We start from the raw sequence: 25,908 nt of genomic DNA, 5'->3' as shown, positions 1-25,908 counted from the left end.
GGTGCGGGAGATGGGCGCGGGGGTGGGTGTAGGGGGAGGCGGGGAGCCGCCTGCTCGTGGCTGCCTCTGTCTGTACTCCAGTGTGTGTGTGTGTGTACCAGTGTGTGTGTGTGTACCAGTGTGTGTGTGTGTACCAGTGTGTGTGTGTGTACCAGTGTGTGTGTACCAGTGTGTGTACCAGTGTGTGTGTACCAGTGTGTGTGTGTACCAGTGTGTGTGTGTACCAGTGTCTGTGTGTGTGTGTACCAGTGTGTGTGTGTGTGTGTGTGTACCAGTGTGTGTGTGTACCAGTGTGTGTGTGTACCAGTGTCTCTGTGTGTGTGTGTACCAGTGTCTGTGTGTGTGTGTGTGTGTACCAGTGTCTGTGTGTGTACCAGTGTGTGTGTGTGTGTGTGTACCAGTGTGTGTGTCTGTGTGTGTGTGTGTGTGTGTACCAGTGTCTGTGTGTGTGTGTACCAGTGTCTGTGTGTGTGTGTGTGTGTGTGTGTGTACCAGTGTCTGTGTGTGTGTGTGTGTGTGTGTGTGTGTGTGTGTGTGTGTGTGTGTGTGTGTGTACCAGTGTCTGTGTGTGTGTGTGTACCAGTGTCTGTGTGTGTGTGTGTGTGTGTACCAGTGTCTGTGTGTGTGTGTGTGTGTGTGTGTACCAGTGTCTGTGTGTGTACCAGTGTCTGTGTGTGTGTACCAGTGTCTGTGTGTGTGTGTGTGTGTGTGTGTGTGTGTACCAGTGTCTGTGTGTGTGTGTGTGTGTGTGTGTGTGTGTGTGTGTGTACCAGTGTCTGTGTCTGTGTGTGTACCAGTGTCTGTGTGTGTACCAGTGTCTGTGTGTGTGTGTGTGTGTGTGTGTGTGTACCAGTGTCTGTGTGTGTGTGTGTACCAGTGTGTGTGTGTGTGTGTGTGTGTGTGTGTGTGTGTGTACCAGTGTCTGTGTGTACCAGTGTGTGTGTGTGTGTGTACCAGTGTGTGTGTGTACCAGTGTGTGTGTGTGTGTGTGTGTACCAGTGTCTGTGTGTGTGTGTGTGTGTACCAGTGTCTGTGTGTGTGTGTACCAGTGTGTGTACCAGTGTGTGTACCAGTGTGTGTGTGTGTGTGTGTGTGTGTGTGTGTACCAGTGTGTGTGTGTGTGTGTGTACCAGTGTGTGTGTGTGTGTGTGTGTGTGTGTGTACCAGTGTGTGTGTGTACCAGTGTGTGTGTGTGTGTGTGTGTACCAGTGTGTGTGTGTGTGTGTACCAGTGTGTGTGTACCAGTGTGTGTGTGTGTGTACCAGTGTGTGTGTACCAGTGTGTGTATGTGTATGTACCCGTGTGTGTGTACCCGTGTGTGCACCCGTGTGTGTGTATCCCTCCCTCTCTCTCTCCGTCTCTCTCTCTCTCCCTCACCCTCTCTCTCACCCTCTCTCACCCTCTCTCTCTCTGTCTCTCTCACCCTCTCTCTCTCTGTCTCTCTCACCCTCTCTCTCTCTGTCTCTCTCACCCTCTCTCTCTGTCTCTCTCACCCTCTCTCTCTGTCTCTCTCACCCTCTCTCTCTGTCTCTCTCACCCTCTCTCTCTCTCCCTCTCTCTCTCCCTCTCTCTCTCCCTCTCTCTCTCCCTCTCTCTCCCTCTCTCTCCCTCTCTCTCCCTCTCTCTCCCTCTCTCTCCCTCTCTCTCCCTCTCTCTCCCTCTCTCTCCCTCTCTCTCTCTCCCTCTCTCTCCCTCTCTGTCTCTCTGTCTCCCTCTCTGTCTCTCTCACCCTCCCTGTCTTATCTTAACTGCTGTATACCTACACCGAAGTAACCTACCCTTCTTTCTTCCAGATCTGACTCAAGTTTCACACGGGAGACCTCGGAAGACAGGTAGGGAACACCTCCCCTCCAGTATAGTACCTTGAGGGACTGCAGATCAGGTAAGATCCCAGGCGGGATTGCTGCTTTAGAAATTGTGAAGAGGGGGCATCCTGAGACTGGTTAAGGGGTTCAGAATCATTCACATCTGGGTTTTTTTGTTCGATTAGTGAGGTCAACACACACACACAACTATGTAACAAGGACAAATGGTCGTAAGTATAAGTGTACTACAATAAATAAACTGTTATGTAAAAAAAAAAATGTCCCGGTTTTTCATTTTCAAAATCTGGTCACCCTAACTGTATGCCATGCAAGAATGTTCAGAAACAAGATGAAGTCTCATGACCCCAGTAATAAAAGGAGGCTACAGTAGTATAGTTCTGAATATCTTGTCATTGGTGCGTACGGTTAGGGCTCAATAAATTAATGTTAGAAATTCTGAAATAAATGTGTAGCCAAGGTGCCTTAGGCTACTAATTCTCTGCCCACCCCAAGCAGTGTAAGTCCCAGTAAAGAGAGGGCTGTGTTGGGAGAAAACCCTGCAGGGTCTGGTTGTATTGTTATATGTGTGTTACCTAACACAGTTCAGGAGTAGCCTGGTATTACAAGGGGGGCCTATGACTGATAGGAGGCCGGCTTACAAGCCACTCCCCTGGGAGGTTAGAGTAAGTGTTTCTGGGAGTTAGTTCTGTGCTGCCCTCCCTGCTATGAGTACACAGCAGTGAGCCTCTCCTTGACAGGAGTGGGCTGAGGCCTTGCTCTGTTAGGGGTAATGTATGCTGTGGAGGGGTGCTCAGGGCCTCAAGCCTGGTGTACTGCCTTCTGGGAATGAAGCCTGTGATGACTGTACTGAACTAATAAAAGCCAGTTATATCCTCTCTGTATGATGTCTGCTGTTTAAGACTATAAGAAGAGTTGCCTATGAGGTTCATCCTGGCTGCACCAGGATCCTCATGGGCTGGAGGCGCTGCACTGACCGGAAAAACATCACTGAGAGCCTGTCCTGATGTCTCCCTATATCATAGCCGACATCTCAGGCCTTCTGTTCTACCCCCACAGGTATGCACCAGAATACACCGGTAGCTACATGATCTAATTTAGGGTGGGAGACAAGGTGCTACAAATGCTTAGACAAACACGCACACAAAATAAATTACACTTAAATTGAAGCTGGTAACCAGGAGACCATTCCATTAAGCAGCAAATGTGGTCTCTAATGAGCCTCATATTATATCAAATTAGCAGTGTGCTGTAGATGCTCTCAGTACAAATATAGTAAACGTTTGGTTTGTTCTAGTTAGTTTAAAAAGTCAGGTTTTTGTATCCAAGATCCTAAATTCACCACATTACAGATCTAACAATTAACACATAATTTTATAATGACAAAGTATCTTCTCTTTACAACCTAATTTGGATACTACTGGAAGAAAAAAGGCCAAGGAACCAAGATGAAAAGGAGTTTTGCCAGCTTCGAAGACTGTCATTAGCACTGGGACACCTCTCTGGAAAAAGTTTGAGATTGTTTTTCCTTTCAGATTATGTGTCGGTTGAGATACCTTTTAGCAAACAGAGGGCCTCATGCAGAGAGCATCGTTATTTGAAATCTCGCCATTTTTTGTAGAATTTCGCGCAGAAAACTGCAGAAAATGGCGAGTTACGGAAAACGCGCCATTTTTTTTTCCTATTTCAAAATCTCGCCGCGCGGCTGGCGAGAACCTTCATCTCACCAGTTTTAAAATTCTCCGAATGCAGAGAGGTACGAACGGCATGTAGCGGCTGTTCGCGCCAAGAAAATAGCGCGATTTTCTCATTTTTGCCGCGCCAGGAAAAGTTGGCAAGAAGATGGCGCTCGCCGCCTATAGTAAAGGGGACAAAAAATGCGCGATTTTTTGTTTACACATTTCTGAAGCGCGCATCTTTCCCATTTAAACTCGCCACACGCATCCATGTTAAACATAGCAGAATTCGAACATTTCTGCATATGGAGAATAAAACTCTCCAAAAAAGCAACTTTTTATGAAATTCGCCAATTTGAAAATTCGATGCTCTCTGCATGAGGCCCAGAATTCATCATGATTTCTTCAAGCTAAGCGAGTACACTTGAACAAACCTATGAGATTGTGAAAGCTCTGTAATCTAGAATTGTATCTGTGAAGAACTTGAAGGTTGGTCTGCTAAATGGTACTACAACGTTCATAGAATGTGCTTTTCTCCAGGACCAATACGGCTACAAGAACTTTGAACTGACCTTTTTCCTTTGAAATCTTGTGCACAAACTGACTACATGGACCACATGGTCCTTTACATATTTTGCATTGCTATATCTACAGCTGAACCCCATTATAATGCGGTCCTCAGGGTCCACCCGATACGACCACGTTATAACCGGGATCGCGATAAAAAATAAATAAATAAATGGCTGCCGTGATCAGGGATTCTGCGTCTGCCGGAGGGGGGGGGGGGGGTGAACTGGGATAACTCTCCCAGCACTCCCTGAAGCCGGCGTCGCAGCGGCACCCCCACACAGCATTACCTGGCATCTGCAGCAGCAGCTGTGCCCTGTGCAGAGAAACTGTGAGTCTGCGAGGGGGGGGGGGGGATGGGAGCAGAGGGAGGATCTCACGGAGTCTGCGACGGGATGTCAGCTGTCTGTGTAAGTCCCCGGCCAGGAACCAGCTCCCTTCTCGACTCCCCCCGGCGGTGGTACAGAGAGGGAGGGGGAAAGGTGTGTGTATGGGGTATGAGATGTGCAGGGGGGGTGATGTGATGGGCAGGGGGGATGTGATGGGCAGGAAGGGGGGATGTGATGTGCAGGAAGGGGTGATGGGATGTGCAGGAAGGGGTGATGTGCAGGCAAGGGGATGGGATGTGCAGAATGGGGTGATGTGCAGGCTGGGGGGTGATGAGCAGGGGGGATGGGATGTTGATGGCAGGGTGGGTGATGTGCAGGCAGGGGGATGTGATGTGCAGGTTGGGGGGTGATATGCAGGCAGGGGGATGTGATGGGCAGGGGGATGTGATGTGCGTGTCCATCCGTCCATTAGCAATAAAGCTTTAAAAAAAAAATTAGCTTTTAAAAACGGGCGACACGCTCACACCGTGTTATAAGCGGATCTGTGTTGTAGGGGATCACGCTATAACGGGGTTGAGCTGTGTCTCTCACAATGTATTACCAAAACACAAATCTGTGGATAATAACTTTACATTCTAAAGTGCCACTAATATGCTTATGACACCCAGATCTATGTTTCTTTCCAGGGCTGCCTGTTGCCACACGGACTGTGTGTCTAGACGAGGTGGCAGCATGGATAGAGTTGAATTGGCTGAAGCTCAATCCTGAACTAATGATTATGGGTTCGAAAAGATACCAAAGTATGGGACAGTGGGTTTGTGAGCTGCCCCTAGTCAATGGAGTACAGCCGCTGCCAATGTCCCAAGTTCGTAACCGTGGCATCGTCTTTGACCAGAGGCCTAAGTCGTTAAGTTCATGTGTTTATTTTTGTTTTGTTTTTTAAATTGGAGCTTGTGTAAACTTCTGTCATCTATGAACCTTGAGCCACTGGTCCATGCCTTTGTATCTATGTGGTTGAACTACAGTAATGCCTTATATGTAAGACTACAGTAACGGTGTGCCTGATGCGGAGTCTCCAGCTTGTGCAGAACACTGCAGCTCTGATGCCAAGAAGTGTTTCTCGCTTTGGGCAGATAACTCCCATCTTACGCAATCTACACAGGCTTCCAGTAATCTTCTAGGTTCAGTTCAAGTTGGCCATAATGGCCTTTAAAAGTTGCATGGTCACGGGCCTGCCTGTCTGCAGTCTCTTTTGAAGATGCAGAGGGATACTGGCTACGATCTCAGGTACACAGTGGCGGTCCGCCTCTCTGTGCCAAGGGTACTGCACGCTACGCTGGGCGGGCAGGCCTTCTCGTGGGCATCTTCAGAGCTCAGGTATATATCTACACTACCACTGTTTCGGACTTGGTGTAAGACTTACCTCTTCCTTCTAGCTTTTCCTGTCAAACAAATTAAAATGAGATGCAGTTGCATTGTTAAACTGTAAAGTATTGCGATGTCCCCTTAAGTGGAGATGCGTTTTTACTCAAAAAATAAATGACGATGAGATAATTAAACAGAGGAACTATGTGTTATGATCTGAACCAAGTGTGTCAAATATGTATTTGTTCTTATTGAATCAGTTCACACCATGTCCTACCCTTCATTCCGGTTAGGCGAACACATAATGGATCTCTATGAACACGTTGAGGTGTACAGATTAATTCGTACCTGTGAGCAATGGCAGGCTTGTGTCCTTCCCCTTTACAACGGGGTACATCTTCATGCAGGTAGGCCAGCCCACGAGACATTGATTCTGCTATGTGACAGAGTTCATTCCAGTTTATTATGTTTCCTTTCAGGTAATCCGAGAGAGAGCCCTGCAAAACATAGCACTTAAAACCATCAAATCACTTGAAAGAGATGTGATTTTTTTTGTTTTTTTAGCCAACCTTCATAGAACAGCGCATGCACAATATCAAGTCCAAGAGCAGAAGCATTACTGGGAGCTTGTGCTGGGGGGAGGATCTTGCTTTTCATTGTGTTGGCATCTCTAACATTGAAGAGGACAAGTTACTTACAGCCAGTTATCCCCATGCCACACGGTAGAGGACCTGTCATGATACGGAACGAAAATACCCTTCCATTTTAAAAATGTGACCGCTAAAAAACTATTAAAATAGCTGATGGGATTATAGAGAAGGCAGAAAAAGAAAGAACGATCAAACAACGTCAACCGTTAGTAGACAGGCTTCCTTACAAGCAACCTTGTGATACAAAAGTGCAATGCATATTCCTCTTCTAAATGATTGACAAAGAAAGAAAAGGTTATTCAAGAGCTGGAGATGTATTGTTGTGGGATTCTTTCATACAGTTTGGTAAAGGGCTTCACCTCCAGGAAAAGTGAGGCCGCAGCAGAAAATCTGCATTTCTTTTTTAACCCCGGCCTCCGAGATCGTTATCTTTTATGTGCCAGTGTTTCTGGCGCCTTTACGGGAAATCAACGTGGCCACATCCAAGCCTCAATCCCAAGAGCCAACAGAAAGCTGCAATGTCAGAGCATGACATAACCGCTTCCTATTGGACAACCCTGGCAGCCATCTTTGATTTTACCTGCACTTAAATACCTTGAGAATAGGAATAATTTGTTCAGCTCTAGGGGAGAATTGCTGCTTTAAGTGCAAGGTTATCAAATTATTTCACGTTGAGCTATTGCTAATATAGCATGAAGCTTTTCAAAATATGAAATGCGGGCCAAATCAGGTAATATCCCTTACAGACAGCGATATCCCAACTGCACAGTGTGCATAAAACCCCAAATCATTTATAAGCGCATCCACATCACAACAACTTTTACTGCACACAGGAATTGGAGACACATTGATTGCACTTTAGTGAACAGGAGATTAAAGTGCGCAGCTAATATATATACGTGATATATAGTAATAAAGTAATTAAATGATTAACTACGTGACCTTGATCAGAGCGTCTGCAGCTGTGATGGAAGGGGGGGCTCAGGAACCCCCTGGAGCTAGCAGATAAATACAAAAAAGACACAGCGCACAACGCTCATAGTGCAATTACAAAATTATATTAACATAAACAAATTATTAGGTGAGTATTGTGCGTACATCAGTGCAGTTAAAACAAGCAGTTTCGGGATATGTTACCCAACGCCTCAAATGACTGGAACAGATGTCCTCACAGGGGTAGAATTGCTGATGGCTCTGCGGCAGGATTTCAGTAGGGCAGATGGAAAGCCTCTGTGCGTCCTTGCTCCCCAGAGCATGAGTTGAACGGGAGCTGCTGGCCCATACAGTGTTTGTTCTGAGAATGACTGAACACCAGCTGAATACTCTCACTCCCCTCCGTGTGCAGCACTTCCTAGTGGATGACGTCACCGCTGGGAGTCGCCGATTTCGGCGCCGTTCAGTCTATCAGCTCGCGCAGTAAGGTACTGGTTGAAAGGTAGAGCTGTTAGCAAGAATGTCCTACGCGTTTCGAAAACCGCAGTTTTCTTCATCAGGGACTGGTGACTACTGAAATCCTGCCGCAGAGCCATCAGCAATTCTACCCCTGTGAGGACATCTGTTCCAGTCATTTGAGGCGTTGGGTAACATATCCCGAAACTGCTTGTTTTAACTGCACTGATGTACGCACAATACTCACCTAATAATTTGTTTATGTTAATATAATTTTGTAATTGCACTATGAGCGTTGTGCGCTGTGTCTTTTTTGTATTTATTGCACTTTAGTGCATAGTGCATTTTGTCTTTATATGAACAAACATAATAAAGCGAGTGTTCAGACAGCACTGTGGTGCAAGTTTCAGACATATGCCTGAAATTCTTGTCTATAGAAAACCATTAAGAGAATGCATTAAAAAAAAGTTATTGCAGTAATAGGCTACGGGAGAAATAAAAAGCCACCTTACGCATCACTATACTGTACTGTAGGCAGCTTATGCAAGTATGGCGATTTGTAAAGTGCTTATGTAAGGATGTTCTGTTTACATTTTCTCTGCTGCCCTCTGCTCTAAATGCTCAATTTCCTTGATGATTATGGCAGCAGTACAGTACATGTGAATAGCTGCCTTAAAGTGCACAGCCCATCCGACAGGATTGTCTCTGGTCAGAGAGCAATAATGGGTTTTATTGACGTGTTTGGTGTGTGTGTGAAAAATATATATACACACACATGCATACACAAATACATACATACATACACATATATATGGAAATGTACGTGTGTTTTTTTTTTACATTTTTGTTAGTTATACCAATGTCTATATTTGTATATGTATATAATGTAATTAGAGTGCAGTGTTTATCAAAGTGATATTTTGCATATTGTTGGGTGGTTTGAAGGACTAGAGGCACATGGTAATATGATGAACCAAAACCCGTCACATTGCGTGACATTAACACATTTATGCGGGTGGTGCAATGTAGTGTGAACCTGCGGATCCTCTCTTGCGGAGCTGGATTATATTGAAGGCGAAATAGTCCAATGTAAACAACACTCAACTAAAAGAGATTACATTTATTGTAGCACAATGGTCATACAGAGGCAATGAACAGCGATGAGTAGGGCTGCATCAGCTTTTTCTCAAGCTCTAACAGCTCAAAACATTGATCAGTGAATAAAGACACAGACTCTAAACTATGGCACGGAGTTTGAATCAGGAGAACCTGGTTCAATTCCTGGTATCGGCTCATTCCGGCCTTGGGTAAGTCTCTTTATCTCCCTGTGCCTCAGGCACCAAAATCATACACAAACTGGGCCGGCACCATGTCTGTAACAATCCTATGTGCTGCGTACAGCGTGTTATACTGTAATCGTGAAGCACCATTGGGGAAAAAAAAGCGCTACCTGAAGTTAAGTTATTATTATTCTTCCTTGCCTCTGTATGACAACCACTGTGCTACAATATTGTAAGTTTCCCCCTTATTTTTTGCTAATTTGAGTGCACTGTGGAGATTTTTCTAAATGTTTAATGTTTCTGGGATATTGTGGGGGCGACATCCGGCTCCACGTGCACCTCCTGCTTCAACAATATACAGAACGGGTGTCAAATTGGCGCTGGTTACCTACTCTGTTTATAGCTAATGTATTAAAGGCACATAGGGCAGTGAAAGTGTTAAAGCAGAGACCATGGTTGCTCTTCTTTTTGTGTGCCAGTAATAACAGTACAAATAATTGTGTCTGTAGCTTGCTATTAGCTGTCAGAGCGTCAAAGCAGCGCACAGCCAAAAGTAGCCTGGGTCAGGGCCAATGCAAAAAATATACTGTAGTCTGGTTCCATGGATAAAAGGAGTACTCACTCCTTGATAAAGCGCCGACAGATACGAAACGCATAGGAGGGTACTTGTGCCTCCTTTTATCCAATGAACCAGAATAGAGTACATTTTTTGCATTGACCCTGACCCAGGCTCCCTTTGGCTGTGTGCTGCTTTGACCTCTCTTACTACACTGGACTTTATACAGGAGCCCTATACCCACTGTGGCTGACACTCCCTGAGTGGGTTGAAGGAACAGGGAGTATATTATGCTCTCAAATGTGAATGGTGTTGTCACGGTATTCCAGGTCTTTTAACACCATTATATTTAAGGGGTCAATCACAGGGCAAAAAAAAGGCAGTGAAATAAAATGCGGTTTATTTTGGTTAAGACCTCGGAAACATACAAGAATACAAAAATATACACACTTACGGGGTTCTGGGGAATAAGATCTACCTTTCCTAGGTGCAGGGACCCACTTCAAATGGGTTTCCCCTGTCCGCTTCTCTGCTTCAGGATATCAGAGTGCTGAACACATAGCAGCCACTCTGACATGTATCTCCAGCTGGTCACAGTCAAACTCCACACTCCTTCCCAGAGTGTCTCTCAGATGGTCTCTATCCCTGTTAGGCCTCGGTCCCGCTGCGCTCGTTGGCGCGGGCGGCAATGTAGCGAGTTCCCCACCAGCAGGGGAATCCTCGCGAGCCGGTCCCGGTCCCCCCTGGCGGCACAGCTGACTACACGCTGTGGCGCGTCAGCCGCTGGAGACACCAGAGAATGGTGTTTCCTAGCGTTGACGCGTGACGTGTGTGGCTGTGAGCCAATGGGGAGGGGAGGCTTCGGGAGGAGGAGAGGCTTCGGGGAGCGGGGAGGAGTGTGGAGTGAAAGCAGGTGAGTGCCTTTCTCTGTGTGTGTGCCTGTCTGTGTGTTTGTCTGAGTGAGTGCCTGTCTGTGTGTGTATGTGTGTGCCCGAGTGCGTGAGTGCCTGCCTCTGTCTGTGTGTGTGTGTGTGTGTGTATGAGTGCGTGAGTGCCTGCCTCTGTGTGTGTGTGTGTGTGTGTATGAGTGCGTGAGTGCCTGCCTGTGTGTGTGTGTGTGTATGAATGAGTGCCTGCGTGTGTGTGTTTAAACTTACTTTCCAGCTCCAGCCCGAGTCCGTGGAGGGAGGGGGGGGGAGAGTAGTGGGTCCCTCCGCTCAAGCCACGCCCCCCCTCCCTGTCAAACTGCCCACCACCCGCCCACCTCCCGCTCCGGCTCCCTACAGACCGCATATCGCGGTCTGTGTATCTCAGCGCACCGCCTGTCAGCAGTGCGGGTGCGCTGACTCTGGGAGCAGGGCCTTAGCCTTAGTCTCCTGCTCTGAGCAGCAGTGCTCCTTATATACCCCTTGGTGGCTATCTTTTAACATTGAGCAAGGGCAGCCAGCCAAGAAAAACAGTGCCTGGGGCTCAGACCTAGTAACGGACTCTATTAAGTAGTGCCTTTGTTCTGATCATATCTTTTCTATGGAACAGTTCAGCTAAATGGATTACAGAAACTCCCTCCATAGAAATTATAGGAACAGGCACATAACATCGTTTACATTTGCAGGGCTGACATGTGAATTCCATCACCACACAATACCAAGTATCTAATCTGGGAGGAATTGCTAACACATGCATAAATACAGACATAAGGTAATTATGTAAAAGACAGGACTTAGAATTACACACAGCTAGCCCAAATCACATCATAAGACAATGCCGGCTTTCTAAACTGGCGGAAGGATTGTCCCAAGGAATAAAAGAATACATGCTTTGAAATACATACTTACAGACATGGGTTACATTTAAACATTCCCTGTTCTTCCCCAGATATTACAGACATTTGGCTGGATGAAATCTTACTAGGACAGCCAAGTTACACTTTTTTTTTTTTAGGGGTAAATAGCTGGGATTTCTCTTTATAAGGTTCCCCAGCTACCCCTACCTCCACAGGTGTCTTATTGAAGATTAGATCCTGAGAACTATTTCTTTGTGAGGTTATAGGGGAGTGACCCCGGCCAGATTTATCCCTGCTATATCTCTGAAGAGATTATTATTTTGGGAAAAATGAAGAAAAAGAAGACCCATACATTACTGTTTATTGTTCACCCACTGAGAAGGGAAGCCACTATTTCAGGGTTTTCAATCTAATTGACATTTGCCACGCAGTGTTTCATTAAATGTACTTGAGCGCGCGCACAAATCTTGCTGTTTCCCCTGTGTGTCTGGTGAAACAGCCGGTCCATTCCCGGGCTCTGCTGCTCCTGAACCAGTAGGTCCCAACAACTGGCAAGGGCGCCCCCCGCCCCCAAATTAGTTGAGATTAAAATAACAAAATGTTACCCAGGATTGTTTAAAGAAAGACTCGATCCAGACATACCTTATCATGAAAAGCTGTGATGAGCCACAGTTCCATCTCGAGGTTAGATCCTCTCTTCTCCGCTGCAATAAACTGCAAGAGGTTGTCATGTTTCATTCCCGGGGTGTTGAAAATCTCTCTCTCACTTTGCCATGACTGTTTATCCTATAAGAGCAGAGAGGTACTGTATAAATTACTGTGCCCTTCAAACACTGCAATCAAAATATTGGCTGGTTTTGAAACACAAATGTAATTAAATGAATCTACTTTAACCAAGGTTTTATTTTATATATTTTTTTTACCACAAAGCACTTTCTTGTGCACTTTTCCAAATTGTTATAGCGTGTTTAAAGAACAGAATAGAGGCTTTACATAACAGAATTTAATTTCTAACCCCATTTTCAGAACTTTAGCCAGAGAATCCATGGCGGATCTTGCCGATAACACGCCAATCAGTGCCGCACTCCCTTATTTACAAGCCATCCTTACCTCGCACGTTTGGTCTACTGGTGAGGCGCCAAGAACACGTAGAAACTCAACCTTAACTGCTGTAAATACAGCACAATCGAATCAATGCGAGAGCTCTTATTTTTATGCTAATGAAAGCAGCAATAAGTGCACGGTGGCAAATTGTTGCCTTTTCCAAGAATAATCCAATTCTTGTTAGAAGGTAGCAGTACTGCACTGCAAACTTTCTACTGTATTATAGAAATAACTCACTATGCTTTTGGATTGCTATTCAGAAAGTTATGGTAAAATCTATCCACCTGCATCCAACGGTATTACCGAGTTATCGTATTACCGAGTTATCGTTATTGTTGCAAATGTTAACTTTCTTAGAATGAATAAAACCAAAATGAGATGGATCTGTAATATCCCAAACAATAGTGGGGTCCCCACACACAAAAAAGGTATACAAAGAAAGGGAGTACCAATAGAGTTTTGAAACAATGCAAAAGTTTATATAGCAGTAGTAAAGCATACAATGTTGGACGCTATATAAACAATTGCCATCAATCCAGTTAATATGAAAGTGATAAAGCATACACTGTTAATTGTTATATACAACAATAGCCGTTAGTCCAATAGACTTGGCAAAGAAATGACTAGCGCACAGAAAGCATATGTACAAGTTAGACTATGGAATTTCCCTGAAACGTTGCCCCTTTGTGCTTACTTGTTCATTTATTTGGTTGTTTTTCCTTTCTGTTTTTTGAGTGGTGTTTACCCTTTTTGTTTTTTTACATTAGTTCGGTACCAATACTGGTAGTTTAGTTTTCCCCCCTCACCTTTTTCTTGTTTGTGACTGCAATGTGCTGTGCATATATTAGGTTCATCCTCCATAGTCTCTCTTGTACATATGCTGTGTGCTGGTCATTTCTTTGCATAACCTATTTAGGCTAACTGCTATTGTTGTATATAACCGTTAACAGTGTATGCTTTATCACTTTTATATTACCTGGATTGACCGCTATTGTTTATATAGTGTCCAACAGTGTATGCTTCATTACTTGTATATAAACTTTTGCATTTTTTTTCAAAACTCTTGGTTTTAGCTTTTTTTGTATACCTTCGAGTGCCGGGACCCCACTATTGTTTGAATTGTTATTCTTGAAGGGTTTTAAGGAATTCCCCTTGCACCTATGTAATCATTATTGAGCTTGTGGTTGACATTATTATTTGGTGCTGTCTGTTACTCCATTTTCTACACGGATCTGTAATATGTTCCTTTTCAAGACATCTTTAGTCACAATGTGTTAACAAGTCTGACATCCGCTGTGAAAGTTAAAGAAGAGATTGGCAAGCAAAAAAGCACAGCCCACCGCCTCTTTAGAACTTCCTCAAGAAATGTGATTCTATGCCTTGCACTACAATAAGAATAGTCTTTGTTGTAAGATATAGAATTTAAGGAAAGATAAATCAGAGAGAGAGAGAGAGAGAAAAAAAAACAATCTTTACACAGCAAAGCAGTTGACATTTGTGGTTGAGATCTGAATCATGCAGCTCAATATCAAAACAAATAAACAATGCATATATTCAGTAAGAGACAACTATTGATTTGCTTTCAATGAGAAAACACCCCGTTCTACTTCATGCCATTTATTAAGCACTTCAGCATACTTTTTATAAAAAAAAAAAAAAAAAAAAAGAAAGAAAGAAAAAAGAACTAGAATTTGCATTCTCAAATACAATTAGATAATGCTGTATGAGGATTAGAATGCTGGCGCTTTTCCCAGTGACACCCAGTTATCTGTTGGCTGCTAGACCAAGTCTGCCCCCCTCCCCTTTCCCCCATGGCCACCTTGTGTCCACCCGAACCAAGATTACGGCATTTCAGGTCATGTAACGAATTAAAACGACCCCCACAGATTTCTGCGGTACAGGTTTATTTTTTATCCCTTTGCGTGCCCCCTATGGACATAGCTACTACTTCATAGTTTGTCACTCCAGGGGCCCCATGACATAGAAGCTGCGTACTTAAGACCTGGCTCTTTTCTCTAGGAGGGATTGTGCTCTGCACGAACGTGATCTGTCACTGAAGGGCAACGGGGTGGGGGCGGGGGGGAGGACACCTCTCCTCTTTAGCCAGATGGAGGGGTAACGTAAGTGCGAGTGCCGGAGGGGCTATGTCACTGGTTCCACGGTCCCTCCAGCACTCAAAAAGGGTTAAGGGACAGCCCTTAGGAGGAGGCAAAACAAGTTGTTTCTTTTTATTTCATTCAGTTATCTGCACACCATGGTTTTGACTATATCATTGTTTAGGTCAAAATATTGAACTAAAAGACCCATACTAATGAGAAAAAAACACCAATAAATTAACTAAAATAAAGTGTGATATTGGATGTGCGTTGGGGCTCATCTTTGTTTAATGTTGTATATTTAAGGAGATATAGATTATAGAGAGAGATAGATTATAGAGAGAGCTAGATTATAGGGAGAGATAGATTATAGAGAGAGATAGATTATAGAGAGATAGATTATAGAGATAGATTATAGAGCAAAATGGGTAGATAGCCGTGGGACTGGGTTTTGCGCTTGCCAAGACTAGTTCTAACTAATTATGCTAGAAACAAAGTGTGGATCAACAATCTACCCGTATATATATTTCCAAAAATTCTTATCAGAAAATAACTTAAGCAAAGATAATAAAAACAAGCCAAAGCATGTGGTTAATATTGAAATATAATTTTTTATATATAATATAATGGCAGTAGCATATTTCATGGATATATATGTATATATATATATATATATATATATATATATATATATATATATATATATGTATATATGTATAAATGTATATATGTATATATATCCATGAAATATGCTACTGCCATTATTTCCCTTTGATCATACAAGGAACTTTCTCTTTAAGTTTTGCCTTTGCTCTCTCAGACTGTCTACCACAGGACTACTTTACATCTTGTCTGCCCAAGATTCCCCTTCACTTGGATCCTCAAACATACTTATTCAGATGTATGCCAGTCGCCTTACCTGAATAGGAAAGATTTTCACTGCTACATAATCATTCATCAGCCGTGCTTTCCAAACACAACCAAAGCGGCCCCTTGCCTTGATTTCCAGTAACTGCAAAGGCTTCAGTCCAACCAGAGGAGAGGGAGGTGGTAGCCCAGCATCCTATGAAGAGCGGAAAATAAGGTCAGATTCTATTATGAGCACTGCTACTTCTAATGACCTCTGCTTCTTGGAACAGAACAAGCCTCTAATTAGATCATGGTGCATAAATATAGGTCATCTATAATAACCCTAAACCAGTGGCTGAAGTATACGTGACCTCTTTATACGTGTGTGTGATGCAGAATACATATTGCCTTCATTAATAGAGATCAGACCTAAATGAGGTAACCATGCCGCAGTGAGTGATACAGGCTGTGTTACAAAGTATTCACTAGGGTGGTGATCTTACGTAAGAGTTCCCTAAGAAGCCTTTAAAAAAAAAAAAAAAAAAAAAAAAAAAACTCTTCTCCGGGATTGATGGCTGCTAAGGGATTTGGACTGATTAGGACAGAGAAAGAAGACGACAATTGTTAAATGAGATATTTTTGAACGGTTTCAGATTGTTACCGTAGAAGCTGATCAAAACAGAATGGAATGTTAGATGTACAGTATCAAATTGCTCTCACGTTCGTGTTGGCAAGCTTACACGGGCAACTTGGTCCTCTGCAATTCATGTCAGTTATGGTACTGTCGAGTTTGATGAACGACTCCTACACCGGGCCCTTACTTCAGTAAAGTGATAAAACGTCAGGCATACACCATGTAGCCTTGTTTTTGTCAATTAAGACTAAGAATTAAAGCTGCAGTTAATTGAGCTCCATTTACTGGAGTTCCAATTTAATGAAAACACACAGTAAGACCTTTAGTAAGCTCTCTAAATAATAATTAATTAAAATACTTTATATTTCCCGCCATTTGTATGACCATCTATTTCTGAGAAAATATCTAATTCAATCAATATTTATGCACAAGTCGTGAATTTATTGGGGGGGAGGGGGTGGGATAAGCTGAATCCTTGACCAAGAGAAGGTGGAGCGGCTCAGTGAGTCAAGACACTGACTGGCACCGAGTTTCAACCTGGTTCAATTCCCGGTGTCGGCTCCTTGTGACCTTGGGCAAGTCACTTTATCTCTCTGTGCCTCAGGCACAAAAAACCTAGATTGTAAGCTCCACGGGGCAGGGACTGTGTCTGCAAAATGTCTCTGTAAAGCGCTACGTAAAACTAGCAGCGCTACACAAGAACATGCAATTATTATTAATTATAATTCTAAAAGTCTGGTTAACTAAATGTTATGAAAGGACAAATACTATATTGATTTAAATTCGTTGTGGTCAAGGGTTCAGCTTATCCCACCCCCTTCCCCCCCACCCCTCCCCCAGTAAATTCACGACTTGTGCAATATTTTCTTGATATTTTCTCAGAAATTGATGGTCATAAAAATGGTGGGGAATATAAAGTATTTTAATCAATATGGTGCGTCAGTGTTTTTTTTTCTATAAAAAGGGGACCTAAAACTCTGCAAATTAAATATTTGATATTTATTGGGTGTTGGCAGCGTATAGATATGATCACAATCAAGTAAGAAGTAAATATTAACTCATTGAAAGTACCATGCGCAGGAGAAAGGCGAGTTGGATAGAGTAGCTGTGTGTATTAGCCCTGGTTGCATATCTAAGCCACATGCTCACAAGTGCGCTGTCCGTGACAAAGCGTATATTGGGACGGATTGAGGGGAGATATTACTCATTTGAGGGATCTTTGCGGAAGGTGAAAAGTGGGTCAGCTAGTTAAATGTGTATTAACCCTTGTCCCCTATGCAGGTCACGTGCTCACAGGTGTGCCCTACATGACATTCAGTAGATGTTAAAATACTAGTAGTCAGGACAAAAGATTTGATGTAAGTCACTATACCTTTTAGTGGACCAACATTAAAGTTTTGCATAAATTAAGTTCTAGTGCATAGAGCTTTCGAAACCTCACAGGTTCCTTATTCAGCTGTATATTACACGAAGAAACCTAGTACTTAAAGTTATCACAACCTTTACTGAATCTATGAAAAAATTCAACACTTTATTTTGCTATAAGTAATGTTTCCTTCTCTTACCGAACACCCCAATTCTTCAACAATTTACCAGTCTCTCTCAAAGTTCTTTAAGACTTTGATTGTTTCATACTGTAAACATGTCTGTAACTTATGTTGAGAAATGATTATTGTGTACCCAGGACATCCTTGAAAACGAGAGGTAACAATGCTTTTCCTGGTAAAATAATTTTTGGGAAAAAAAAAAAAACAGCTCGCTGTACTTGGCGTAACATACGCCGATCTAGCAGATCTTAAAAGGATATTACTTAAACATTGCTCTTTGTTTTCACCCCTCCCTGTAACACGTTGCTGTCTCTCCTCCCCACCATCATGCCCTGCTCCTCTTTACATGCTCTCCTCCCCTCGCTTTGCACACTACACTCCCTGTTCGCCTACGCATCCCTCTGGCTCCTCCCCTCCTTGCTCCCTTTCTCCTCTCCTTGAGTAGCCTTTTATTTCTGCACGTGACATGAGTTGCAGACATCCTCAGCCTTATCATTCTGGGGAAGAGACCCCTTTGTTATAGAGTTATCATTTCTAGCATGTGCCTCTTCCTTCCCTACTGCTCTCCAACTGAAAGAATAAACAGGAGCTCGATAATCGTTAACAAAAACGCAAGATGCAGAATTCATCCCTTGATGTTGATAAACATTTCCCCTTGTAACCGAATAAAAACCAGTCACCGGCGCGCTCTCTGTATGAGCGCTTTTGATGCCTGGTGTCCCTGTAGTTGGGACATAAAGCAGGGGTTCTCAACTCCAGTCCTCAAAACCCCCCCTGCTGAAACAGGGATATCCCAAAAACCTGATCCGTTGGTGGGTCTTGAGGATTGGAGTTGAAAAGCCCTGACAAAGGATATTGAAAAGGTTGGAAAAGGGAGTGTTAAATAGCAATGTGTTATGGGGCGGATGAACTCGTATGAAATTCCCAGTCTCAGCGCCGTGTAAACGTTGGCAAGTCACCATCAACCTGCGCCTCTGTAGTGTCAAACTTACCTCATTTATGTCAACATGCCCATAGGGAGGCTTACGATGGCGGTACATCCAGAATGCCAACAGAATGGCCATGGAGAGACCAGCAATAGGAAGGAGGGAATATACCAAAATGTTGAGTGGCGATGATGTTTGTTGTGGCTTTGGATCAAAGGTTTCTTAAAAAAAAAAAAAAAAATAGTAAGTAGAGCAAATTAACCAATAAAATTACATGGAAATCCTATACAGAATAAAACTTTTTGTATGACAATTTTAGCATTGTAGACACATGAGAACAATGCTAAGCAAATAAGTCAATTCACCAAAAACAAAAATCAGAATTTCAGTAATCTGCCAGTAACATTTGAGAATTTAAGAGCACAACAGCGTTTCCATAGTGCAGTAAAAATAATACGAGATAGAGAGATAGATTATATAAATATATATATAAATTAATAGACTATACCGTGCGGTGGCTAACAAAGTGCATTTATTTGTGCGAGCTTTCAACATACAGTGATCTCTTCATTCGGCGGTGTTACAATGAATAAAGCAAGCAAGATTTAGCTTAAAAACAGTGCATCTTGGAATGTTATCTGTTACTGAAACCTATCCCTCCCCCCTGTGCAGTATGCAATAAGAGTGTGTGTGTGTGTGTGTGTGTGTGTGTGTGTGTGTGTGTGTGTGTATGTGTGTGTGTGTGTGTATGTGTGTATGTATGTATAAAGCGCCCACAGTGTATACAGCACTTTACAAAAGGTGTGTGGAGTGGCAGTGTATACCAATGGTGTGGGTAGGTGTGGAAATGTAAGAGGGTGTTGCTTTACTAAAAGTGTGTGTAAATACTATGTGGTCCCTATTGGTGTATAGGGATGGAATTACAGAGTATTTGTATGTGTAAGATGCAGTGTGTATAGACATAGCCATTAGCTCTCATGGGAAGAGAGTTCTCGTGTCAGTAGTGACTCATGAAACAGCGGTCTCGGTTTAGACCACTGCTAAATGTCCCGAACAGTTGCATACATTTGTACTCATGCAACCGTCTCTCTTTCGGTGCTCTAAGATTACCTTTGAGTATGGCCCACTTCAGATCGTTCATCTTATGGCCAGAATCAGAGAAATGTTCGCCGACAGGACTGTCTGTTGTTCTGCGTGAGATGCTGTGGCGATGCAGATTCATTCTCTTGTTTAGCCCCTGTCCCGTCTCACCTATGTAGTAGCAGCCCCCTGGGCATTTCATGCATATGATAAGGTACACGACATTGCTGGAGGAACAGGTGAACCTTCCTCTGATTTTGTACTCCAGATTCCTGTGTGGTATTTGTATTGTGCCCACTGTGTGGAGCATTGCGCAGAATTTGCATCTTGCGTCCTGGCATGGTCTTGTCCCGCATTCAGTTGTAGTGTTGAATACTTTACGTATGACCATAATTTTCTTGAGATTATGAGGTTGTCTGTATGATAAGGGTGTTTCAGGGAAGACCTGTTGCCGTCTTGTATCCTCCTTAAGAATGGGTTGTAGTTCCTTGGCGATCTTGCGTAGGGATTCTAGGTGTGGGTTATATGTGACCACCAAAGGTACCCTGTCGCCTGTCTCTTTCTGTCTGTATTCAAGGAGATCACTTTTTGGTATCTTGGCAACTGTTAGAACACTTAGTGTTGGCCTAAACCAAGACCGCAGTTTCATGAGTCACTACTGACAAGAGAACTCTCTTCCCATGAGTGCTAAAGGCCATGTCTATACATACTGCACTATATGATTGCACACACACAGCTGCCTCTTACACATACAAATACTCTATGTAATTCCATGCCTATATACCAATAGGGACCACATAGTATCTACACACACTTTTAGTAATGCCACACCCTCATACATTTCCACACCTACCCACACCATTGGTATACACTCACCACACACCTTTTGTAAAGCGCTATATACACTGTGGGTGCTTTATAAATGAATACACACACACACACGGACTATTTAACACCTCAAGTCATAAATCGCATACTGCACGGGGGGGGGGGAGGGGGAAATAGGTTTCAGTCACAAAAACAAGTGCATCTTGGAATGTTATCCAAGTTAAACCTTGCTTGCTTTATTCATTATAATACCGCCGGAAGAAGAGATCAATGTATTTCGCTAGCTCGCACAAATAAATGCATTTCGTTAGCCACAGAACAGTATCGTCTATTCATTTTTAATTATTAAGCACGTCTAACACGGTACAGATACCTCTACATCAATATTTCTATATCTATATTACAAACTGCTCTCCTTACAAATCAAAATAGCTTCAAATGCACATTTTAAGACTCCATGCTCTACATTTAATTACATTATCTATAGTGCAGAGCAGGTATAGAAAGATTTATGGTATCATCGTACAGCATTACTGTGATAAATGCCTTAACGTGATGTGTATAGGACCTTTTAACTTGCGTTCAGAATGTTGACTATGTTTTAAACTAGACCAATGCTTTTACTGACGCCTGGAACAAAGCGTAACTGTTTCACATAAACCGATTTTAGATCAATATTTTTGCCTATTCTAATGGCATAGATTAAAATAAATAAATAAATAATAATAATAATAATAGATAAATGTAAGAAAAACCAAAACTGAAGTTTGAAGAACTTTATACTAAAGATGAAAACAATGCATTTAAAAAAACAAATTAAGCACTTGCTCTTATTTAAGCAGGAGGGCTTTTGAGCATTATAGAAAGTTTCCACGAGTTAAACATTTCTCCATCTACCTCAATGAAGGAGTATGATGGGATAACCTTGCATGCAAAGTGTAAAACCTCTTAAAACATTCTTACATATGTATTTTACATCAATTACATAATTTTATTTAAAAAAAATATATATATATATTTTATATGAGATATTTTGCTTATGGTGCATCCTACATTGGCACCAATGTTGACAAATCGCCTACCGCCTGTGACACTGCAGCTTCCTGAGAGATTGTGTGTGCTGGGATTTAAGAAGACTCACTACAGTTAGATTTATGGCAGTCTGCTTTGCGTTCTTGGCGTGATCCCAAAATAAAGGACTTTTCCGCCATACAGCAGCACACAAGACATTATGTGAGCTACAGGGTATGAGAAATGTGAAAAATAATCCCCATCCTACCAACCTCTGGCCTAAGCCTCACTAGGATATCACAAAATTGCTGTTCTTGGGGAAAAGATCAAGGATTTATTGAATCCTAAAAGAACAAAAGGGAGAAAAGCTTCACAATTGTGGGGACAGCTCCATTGGTGTTTGCCATAAAATGAGCTGTAAGTGCTGGCTTATACTTGTAAGTAATGTTACAATACTTTATACATTTCTTAAAAGTATTAAGTACAGTACAGTATTGAGGATTGCAGCAGTGAGCAAACAACAATGTATCTTACTGGTGGTAGAGTTATAAATGGACATGGGACACTTGTTTATTCCTGTCAGGGTCTGCCAGAAAGCTGCCACCCACTTAAATAACAGAAAGATGGTGGGAAGTTAGTTAAACATAGTGCTAGAAAGATGGTGGGAAGTTAGTTAAAAATAGTGCTATGAGGATGACTCCAGTAGAATGGGATTCAAGGGTGAAAAAAAGAAGTAAAAGCACTTTGGGAACCACGGAATGTCTTATGACACCAAACTTCTAATAATAGAAGACTAGGCTGGCAAAGAGAACAGAAGAACCTGAGCACTTCTACTTGAATAAGAAAGATTAAGTAGATGAAAAAATAAATAAATACAATTCTACTGCAGTGAATGTGTGGGAGAGCTCCCAAGCAGAGGTGGGTATAGTGAATGGCGCAATACTCAATAGACTGGTATCTAAAACGCCTTTGTTTTCATTCCTGAAGACCGGGGTTCTCAACTCCAGTCCTCAAGACACCCCAACAGACCAGGTTTTAAGACTATCCCTGCTTCAGCACAGATGGCCCAATCAGTGGCTCAGTCAAAGACTGAACCACCTGTGCTGAACCAGGGATATTCTGAAAACCTGATCTGTTGGGGGGGGGGGGGGACACCTTGTCATAATTTGCTTTTCCTGGAGAGTCCATCCATGGCAGTGCGCACGAATGGGTGAAGCTCAACCCCATAGCTGAGGTAGGACAGAAAACTTCAACTGGAGGATCATAAATAGCTCCACCTCTCCAGGTAGACTTGTGATACCAAAGCGGAAAAGTATTATCTAGCCATATTATAGTATCGACAACAATAACTAATTGGGAGGGGAGTGGTGTGCACGGCCATGGATGAACTTTCCAGAAAAAGAAAACGATGGCAAGACATAACAATGGTCTCTTTTCGGTTGTCTCCATAGCAGTGTGGAAAGGGACTATTAGCCGTCTCGCCAGGATCCTTCAGCTGCAGAGGGATAGTTGGCTCCGAGGTAAGTGTTGCGTCTAGGAAAATTAGCGTTTGGATTAGTGGTTAAAGTTTTTTTAGTATAGGTTACGGCTCTTTTGATAAGAGGGTAGGGGATACATTTCCTGCGGTGGCAAACTGTCCTGGTGGCCAAATGTCACATCAGTGAAATTGCTGTGGCTGAAGAGTCGCAGCTAAACAGCCACGGCTAATTGTCCTAGATGCTGGCAGTGAGCACCAATGGGACTTGCCATAGCAATGCCAAAAACAAGTGAGAGTTCTAGAATAAATGACCACAGAAGCCATATTTCGATAAAGCAAAACATTCTTTGAGCGGTGAAAACAGACTCAAGGACTATCCTGATAAAACACGTTTCTGCCAAGGTATGGGCATCCAAACAATATGGGAAAGGAGTGATACAGGCACACAGACTTCACTAAAGTGGAAATGTATTGTGCCAAACGAACCAACGTTTCGGCTGTAATCACAGCCTTTGGCGGTTTAAAGGCTGCAGTAATACATAAATGAGACGCGCGCACACACACAAACACACACACACACACACACACACACACAAAAACAAGGCGATGTTACAATGGATAAAGCAAGAACATTTTTTATTTTCAAACAGGGCAGCCTGGAATGTTATCTGTGGGTGAAGCCTGTCCCTCCCCCCTCTGCAGTATGCGATTTATGACTTTAGATGTTAAATGGTCCCTGAATGTTTGTGATGTAAGAGTGTGTGTGCGAGTCAGTGTGTATGTAGGAGTGTAAATATTAATTTTAAAAGCGCCCACAATGTATACAGCGCTTTACAAAAGCGCCCCCCGGGCTTCAGAGGGACAGAGGCAAAAACTACCCTGGTTAGACTTCCTGAAGTAGTCCGGTAAACCCACTCTTTTTACCAAACAAAACAAAAGGCTACCTCAGCTATATAGGATAGTAAAAGACTACTGGGGGGAGAGGTGGAGCCATTTATGGTCCTCCCACAGGTAGAAGTACTCCGTCCTATCTCAGCTATGGGGTGGAGCTTAACCCATTGCATGCCAGTGGGCACCAATCAGGAAAAAATTGTTCCAGTAATGCGCTCAGATTTGATGGCATCACAAATTGTAGAAGAAGCACCATTTTTACCAATCGTGCATCAAAACATTTAGGAAAATACCATGAACACCTGAAGAGCACTTTCTTAATGAATCTTTTTTCCTTTGTTTGGATCACCACTCAAGGTCATCCGAAGAACAGCCTTGGTTTGAGAAATGCCAAAGAGCAGCAATGAATCGCACCCTTTTTAATGACAGTGTCTCGCGTTCGTTAAGAAAAGGTTTATGATGGACTTTATTTTCTCTGGTGAAGCAGTGCTATCTGCTCATTTCATCGTCTCATAATCTTAAAGTTTTGTCCCTAAACTAACACATTTGAAAGTGAACACAATGTGATGCTTTTTAATCAGATGGCCATACTACTTTCCAATTGGTTTCGCAGCCACTTATTTTATTTTAATGGTCTTTCAATTTAAACCTGCCGTAGAGAGTTCACATGCCAACCTTTGGTTTCAGTCCCGCACGCTTCACGCCACCAGGCTGCAAAGAACTGTTTTCCATGCAGAATTCAAAGGCACTTATCAAATAAAAGTTAACAATTGAATGAAGATGTGACAAAGTCACAAAGTCACCCACGGAAAGTACATTTGTGGTGCACCACAAATGTACTTTCTGTGGGTGACTTTGTGACTTTGTCACATCTTCATTCAATTGTTAATACTATTAACTTCAAGTACATAGGTAGCACCCATTTGTGTCACAACTATGACACATGTGAATTTAAATTAACTCTGACATTGTTGATTAAGTGAGCGGTGTGTTTCCTCTCCTGCGTTGTGTCAAATAAAAGTTATCCCAGGGCCTCTCTGAACAGGCTCTTTGAAGTCCACTGATGAAGTAAGGTGAGGCTGTAGAGCCATGTCAACTTTGGTCTTATGGAAAATAGCTGAAGCGCTCAAATGCAGGTATATCTCAAAATGATAATAAGCCAGACCACTGTACCAGGGTACTAACAATTGATATAGTACCTATTGTGTCATATAATGGGTACTATCCTCCTGAAGACAGGTGGTGTGTGGTGCAACCCACTCACCATATGTCTCATTGGCAGGTTCCCCTGAAAAATATGCAAATACTCACATCCTGGTAGGGCAGGCAGGCAAGCTGTGCAGCTACTCAATGCAATACAGGGAAAAGGGAGACCAAAAAGCGCACCAGCACAAACGGAGCAGGAAAAAACTAGAACAAAAAAATGATTAAAAGGGCACTTTAATGTGGCAAAAGACCCATCCAATGCATTTCGAACGTCGCAGCGTTCTTTTTCAAGGATAAAACACAATGTGATAACATCCATTATATACCCTCTTACCTGTGGGCCATTTCGCGCCAAAAATCAGAACCTGATGACGTCATAACAGAGCGACTCAGTGCCGATCTAAGGGCAAAAGGAAGTACCAAAGGCAGTGTGGCCATTTTGGATGTGGGCAAACATAGGAACACAATAACAAAGCTTTATTGACCATTCCAGCAGAACAAAATACATTGCTGCTAACTGGACAAGCATATTTAAACGAAATAAAGCTATATTAAACTAAACTAATGCTTAATAAAGGGTACTATTATATCAAGGAAAAACATGAACAAGGTGGATTAAAAAACTAGCTGTGTTGCAACTAAGTTATATACAAAAAAAAGTTAAAAATAAAAACCTCTAGACATGATTAAAAAAATGTGCAAGAAAAGTAAATTTAAAGACATATTACACATACATACTGCATAACACAGATTGTGTACCTATCTGTGTTATGATATGATTTAGGTACACAATCTGTGTTATGCAGTATGTATGTGTAATATGTCTTTAAATTTACTTTTC

The 25,908-nt window shown here is 42.7% G+C and overlaps 1 protein-coding gene across 1 annotated transcript in view; it reads right to left on the bottom strand.

Annotated features, from left to right (window-relative positions):
• The window catches only part of ACVR2B (activin A receptor type 2B), a 164,931-nt gene that overhangs the window by 18,346 nt on the left and 120,677 nt on the right, over positions 1 to 25,908 (bottom strand). The window contains exons 4-7 of the mRNA XM_075587908.1: positions 18,641 to 18,795; positions 15,538 to 15,681; positions 12,061 to 12,204; positions 6,109 to 6,257 (exon numbers count right to left, since the gene is read on the bottom strand). Of these exons, the coding sequence (XP_075444023.1) occupies positions 6,109 to 6,257; positions 12,061 to 12,204; positions 15,538 to 15,681; positions 18,641 to 18,795 (592 nt within the window). The remainder of the gene's footprint in view (positions 1 to 6,108; positions 6,258 to 12,060; positions 12,205 to 15,537; positions 15,682 to 18,640; positions 18,796 to 25,908) is intronic.

Source organism: Ascaphus truei, chromosome 2, assembly GCF_040206685.1.
Source record: "Ascaphus truei isolate aAscTru1 chromosome 2, aAscTru1.hap1, whole genome shotgun sequence".
NCBI lineage: Eukaryota > Metazoa > Chordata > Amphibia > Anura > Ascaphidae > Ascaphus > Ascaphus truei.
Note: the sequence above shows the minus strand (reverse complement) of the source record. Positions and strands in the feature narration are given on the sequence as shown.